At 41.4% G+C, this 6,225-nt stretch overlaps 1 protein-coding gene across 1 annotated transcript; it reads left to right on the top strand.

Moving 5' to 3' along the window:
• Window positions 1-4,735: 4,735 nt before the first annotated feature.
• On the top strand, window positions 4,736-5,950 carry LOC138902608 (uncharacterized). The gene is made up of 2 exons (XM_070190492.1): window positions 4,736-5,233; window positions 5,336-5,950. The coding sequence occupies exons 1-2, from the start codon at window positions 4,736-4,738 to the stop codon at window positions 5,948-5,950; spliced, it is 1,113 nt and encodes a 370-aa protein (XP_070046593.1).
• Window positions 5,951-6,225: the final 275 nt, after the last annotated feature.

A 6,225-nucleotide genomic window follows, 5' to 3' on the forward strand; every position in this document is an offset into this window, starting at 1 on the left:
GGGAAAAATGACAGAACCTATGGTAGCTCATGGGATGACTCGGTCGGGAAGATGCTACACTTCTAAGGAATTGAATTGGAAAAATCCAAATAGATAGCAAAACCAGAGGAGAAACAAAACGGATGTAGAAGCGGCAGAATTCTGGTGAAAGATGCCGGTTAAGGAGTACTCTATCAAGGAACAGCTGAAGAAGACCCATGCACACATATCAATCATGGATCTGCTGATGAGTTCTGACAGTCATAGGGACGTTTTAGTAAAAGTATTGAGTGGATTAAGCATGACGGGCAACACCACTAGTGGTCCACTGACAGCAACTATTGGGAAAATGGTGGAGGTTAATAAGGTCTCTTTTTGAAAGGATGAGCTTCATGTAGAGGGTGTGGATCACAACAGAGTTCTACACTTCATAAGTGCATATATTCAGTTAATTGAAAGTAAAAATGTGCTAAAGTAAAAATCACTAACACGAATTGGCAATATTTAAGAGACAAAAAGCTTAAATTTTCATTTTTCCTTGGTTACTAATATTAGCACCCACACAGCGTGTGGATAATATTGTGATCCCACTTAATTAATAAAAAATATATATATGTAAATAACTATTGGTAAAAACTCAAATATTATAACCTCACATATAGTCTGTAATAAAAATGAATAACAATGTAATACGATTTAAAAATAAATAGTACTATATGGAGTAAAAATTTAAAAAATACATTTAATAACATCTTAACTATCATTATAAAAAATATATTATATTATTATCTCAACTGAAGTATCTCTCACAACAATATTAACTTCTACCAACCTGTGACGACCTGATAGGTTGTTTTGAGTTCTAGCCTTTATTTTCATGTTCCGAGACCTCGATTAGCTCCGTTTAGTATTTTTTGATCTGTGTGCGCAGTCCGTATCCTTTTCTGGAAAGATTTTATGTGAAAATTTGAAGAAAACATGATTTTTAGCTTTAAAAGTAACTTGAGTTGACTACGGTTAGCACTTTGTATAAACGACACCGAATTGGTATTTTGACGATCCCGGTGGATCCATATCGTAATTTTGGACTTGGCTTATTCCCGGAATTGAATTCGGAAGTGCCTAACTTAAATTGACGTGATTTGTTAAAACTATTAACTTGAAGGTTTAAAAATTTCCTAGGTTTGACCGCAGGTTAACTTTATTGCTACCGGATTCGTATTTTGATTTCGAAATATGGTATAGGTTTATTTTACTATTTAAAACTTGTCTGCTAAATTTGGTGCAAAACGAAGTTGACTTGATAGGAATCAGACGCTCGATTGTGAATTTGGAAGTTCTTAAGTTTGTTAGAAAATTTCATGCATTTTGATGTCTGATTCATAATTTTAAATGTTATTTTGGTGTTTTGATCGTGCAAGCAAGTTTGTATGATGTTATTACACTTGTGTGCATATTTGGTTTGGAGCCCGAGAGGCTCGGGTGAGTTTCGGATAGGCTACGGACCATTTGGATCGACTTAGGAAAATTGCTGGTTCAGCTATCTGTTGATGTCTGGTGCAATGTGCTTCGCGATCATGAAGCCTCTCTCGCAATCGCAAAGGGGAAACTAGGACAGGGGCGGATTCCTTCTACGTGAACGTGAGAATGCAGTTGCGAACACGAAGCAGTAGGGGGGATTACCCTTCGTGAACACGACCTCACCCACGCGAACGTGATGGGTTAATAGGTCTGGGGGAAGGCTAGGCTGATACTCTATGCAAACGCGAGCCTAAGATCGTGAACGCAAAGGCCGGGTAGGTGAGGCCATCGCGAATGCGGAGTGTATCTCGTGAACGCAAAGGCCATTTGGGCTGTTGTGCTTCGCGATTGCGTCAGGTCCTTTGCGAACGCGAAAAAGACTTGACGCCATGATATAAAACATTTCAAAATCGGGATTTCTTCTTATTTTTCACTAGTTTCAAGTTTGAGCTCGGCCTAGAGGCGATTTTGAAGAAATTTTTCATCCCAACTTCATAGGTTAGTAGATTTTAAATTGTTTTCTTACATTTCTATAAACACCCATTGATTTTAATCTTTAATCTATATTTTTTCATGGTAGAAATTAGGGATTTATGTAAAAATTGGGGATTTTGAGAAATTCAGATTTAGACGTCAATTTAAGGCCAGATTTCGAAACTAATCACATAACTAGGCTCGGGGGTGAATGGGTAATCGGGTTTTGGTACGAATCTAGAGTTTTGACCAAGCGAGCCCGGGGTTGACTTTTGTTGACTTTATCCAAAAACATTAAAGATTGAATCTTTTTCACTCGTGTTAGTTTCTAAAGCCTAATTTGAATTATTTGAACTGTATTTGCTAGATTTGGTTGGTTTGGAGGCTTGTTCGAAAGGCAAGGCCATGGTTAGTTGATTGCTTTGATTCGCTGAGTGAGATAAGTGTTGGGTCTAACCTTGACTTGAGCGAATTAGGAATTCTTGGACTATGTGTTATGTGAATTATGCGAGAAAACGATGTATATGCGAGGTGGTGAGTGTATATACGACGTCATGATATTTCTTTTCCATGTTTTAATTTATTTCATGATATATCTTGCTTCATGCATTAATTGTTACATGCTTTATTTGACTTCTATGCCATAATTGTTACTTGTCATTTAATTGTTCCTTGTCTTAATTTGTATGTTCCTCCCATGACTCCATGCTTTTTTGCTACTTGCCCCTACTTGCATACTTAATTGTCACATGCTTTAATTGTCCTATTATTTTTGTATATTTGTTGCATTCTATAATATGGTTTCATTTGTATCAGTTGTTTAGTTGTTAGATACCGATAGAGTGGTAAAGTTGAGATTTTGAGTTGTTATAGATTCTTTGATTATTATTTGGTTCTTTATTACCTTGTACATTTACTCTCTTGATGTAGAAATTCTTGTAAATTTGGTTGTTGAATTGTTTGTGTTGATTGGAATTATTTGGGGAGTGGGTTGCACACCACAATGGAAATTGAAAGGTAAGGAATTGAAATGGTGGAATAAGGATGGATTATGATATTGACATATCTTGATATGGTGGGATCGGGTTGCGCGCCGCAACGGATTGTATATGTCATACTTATTTGTGATTGTTTGATTTTCCTCAGTATTGTGATATGAGACTATGAGACTTGTTATTCTGGGCTCTCTGGTAGTTGAATTTCGAGTTTGTTTTCATGAGTTAACTACTTTACTTCCATTTCATGTTTTCCTGTTATAATTATTATTATGTAAAGGTTATTGTAAGTGGCCCGCCTTAGCCTCGTCACTACTTCGTCGACGTTAGGCTCGGCACTTATAGAGTACATGGGTCAGTTGTACTCATACTATACTCTACATTTCTTGTGCAGATTCTGGAGTTGGTCCCAGCAGCGCTTAGTGAGATTGCCCGGATCCAACTACTTGTGGAGACTTGAGGTATAGTTGCACAGCGTCCGCAGCCCTGAAGTCCCATTCTATGTCATCATTGCTGTTTATTTTGATTCAAATAGTTATGTTTATTCAGTCTATTATCTGTAGTACTCTAGACGCTCATGTAGTCGTGACTCCAATTTCTAGGATTGTATTTGGATTACGTCGTTCAGTAGTTTACACCTCATTTTGAGACTATTCGATTTTTATTGTTATCATTTAATTTGAATTGTTAAAACTGGTTAATATATATCGCTAATGTTGGCTTGCCTAGCAAGTGAAATATTAGGCGCCATCACGGTCCCGAGGGTGGGAATTCGGAGTCGTGACAAGTTGGTATCAGAGCACTAGATTACCTAGGTCTAATGAGTCATGAGAAAATCTTGGTAGAGTCTGGAGGATCGGTACAGAGACGTTTGTACTTATCTTTCGAAGGCTTTAAGGCTTTAGGAAAATTTCACCTTTTCCTTTATCTATCGTGTGGTTTATTTCCATTATTGAAGTTTGAACCATTCAACTCTTGTTCTCTCGCAGATGGTGAGAACTCGCACGTACAGCCGGGAAGGAGCCAGAGCCCCCTACTGCAGCCACTACCAGGAGTAGAGGCCGAGGTCGAGCCAGAGGCAGAGCTCAGCCTAGAGCTCGTGTAGCAGCACCCATTGTGGGCCTCAGATTGATCATGAGGAGGAGATCCCAACTCAGACTGCACCTGTCGGACCCGCTCAGGTCCCTGAAGGATTTATATCCACTCTCAAGCTTTAGAATGCTCTAGTCCACTTAGTTGGACTCATGGAGAGTGTGGCTCAGACCGGGTTATTTCCTATGGCATCAGCCATCTCTCAAGCTGGGGGGAAAGCGTAGATTCCATCCACTGACACTCCGGAGCAGATGGCTCCCCTATACAAGACTCTGGTTGCTCCAGTAATTGGGGTAGTTCAGTCTGTTGTTCCTACACAGCCCGGGGAGAGGCCCGCGATGTCTTCTGAGGGAATTATGAGGTTGGATAAGTTCACCAAGCTCTTTCTTGTTCATTATAGTGATGCACCTTCTGAGGACCCACAATATTACTTGGACCATTACCGCGAGGTGTTGCGCAACATGGGTATTGTTAAGACCAATGGGGTCAACTTTGTAGTGTTCCAGATTGCCGGTTCTGCCAAGAGGTGGTGGCAGGATTTTGAGCGGAGCAGACCAGCTGGTTCACCTCCACTTACCTAAGATCAGTTATCGCAGCTAATTATGTAGAAATTTATTCCTTTCACTCTGAGGGAGGAGTATCGTAGGCAATTCGAGCGCCTTCAGCAGGGTGGCATGATTGTCACCCAATACGAGACCAGATTTGTGGACCTAGCCCGTCATGCAACTATTTTGATTCCCACTGATGGAGAGAAGGTGAGGAGGTTTATTGATGGTCTTACCTTCAACATCAGGCTTCAGATGGCCAAGGAGACGGGGGATGATAATTCTTTCCAGAGGGCTGTAGAGATTGTTAGACGGATCGAGATAGTTCGTGGTCAGGATAGAGGGGCGACATCTGAGAAGAGGCCCCGTTATTTTGGTGGCTTCAGTGGTGCCTCATCTAGAGGCAGAGTTGTTTTTGGTAAAGGCTATCCTCCTAGGCCGATTCATTTAGTTCTTCATGTAGCCCACGGTGCTTCGGGCGGTCGTGGTTCTTATGGGTATTGTTCTAAGCAGTCAGCATTCAGTGCACCTTTAGCTCCTATTAGTGCACCTCCGATCCAGAGTTATCAGGGTGGTTATCCAAGTCGACAAGGCCGGTTCCAGGGTCAGCAGTCACAACAGCTGAGGGTTTGTTATACTTGTGTAGATTCGAGGCATGTTGCTAGATTTTGCCCTAGGTCATAAGGCGGTATGCCACATTAGAATTCAGTGCCTCCACCGCCCGCTCAGCCAGCTAGAGGCGAGGGTCAGGTTGCTAGAGGAGAAGTTCAGGCCGTTAGAAGTGAAGGTCAGGCCATTAGAGGTGGAGGCCAGCTAGCTAGGGGCCGTCTGAGAGGCGGAGGTCAGAATGGTAGGGCCCAGCCCCGTTTTTATGCATTTTCAGCTAGACTTGAGGAAGAGTCATCTGACGCCATCATCACAAGTATTGTTCCAGTTTGCCATAGAGATGCTTCAGTTCTATTTTATCTGGGCTCTACTTATTCCTACGTGTCATCCTATTTTGCTTCATATCTGATCATGCCTCGTGATTCTTTGAATGCTCCTGTATATATGTCCACGCTTGTGGGAGATTCTATTGTTGTATATCATGTTTCGTGTGTGGTTTCTATCGGGAGCCTTGAGACTAGTGTAGATCTCCTACTTCTTGATATGATAGACTTTGATGTTATTTTGGGCATGGATTGGCTATCACCTTACCACGCCATATTGGGATGTCATGCAAAGACGGTGACCTTAGCCATGCCAGGGTTGCCTCAATTTGAGGGAGGGGGACTCCTGGCCATTCTACCGGCAGGGTTATTTCTTATGTGGAGGCTCAGCGTATGGTCGAGAAGGAATGTCTAACATATTTGGCCTATATCCATGATCCTAGCATGGAGGTTCTTTTCATGGATTCAGTATGAATTGTGCGTGAGTTTCCAGAGGTATTTCCTGCAGATTTGTGGGGGATGCCACCCGACAGAGATATTGACTTTTGTATTTACTTGGTTCCGAGCACTCAGCCCATTTCTATTCCATCATACCATATGGCCCCACTTGAATTGAAGGAGTAATTGCAGGATTTTCTTGATAAAGGATTCATTAGTTCTAGTGTCTCGCCCTAGGGTGCGCCAATGTTT

The sequence above is a fragment of the Nicotiana tomentosiformis genome, chromosome 12, assembly GCF_000390325.3.
Source record: "Nicotiana tomentosiformis chromosome 12, ASM39032v3, whole genome shotgun sequence".
In the NCBI taxonomy this organism is placed as follows: Eukaryota; Viridiplantae; Streptophyta; class Magnoliopsida; order Solanales; family Solanaceae; genus Nicotiana; species Nicotiana tomentosiformis.

What these genes read in the sequence shown, in the direction of transcription:
- LOC138902608 (XM_070190492.1), top strand. Translation starts at nt 4,736, where the DNA reads ATGATTGTCACCCAATACGAGACCAGATTTGTGGACCTAGCCCGTCAT. An exon ending in AGCAGTCACAACAGCTGAGG is followed by an intron (nt 5,234 to 5,335) that starts GTTTGTTATACT and finishes CCGCCCGCTCAG; the next exon opens with CCAGCTAGAGGCGAGGGTCA.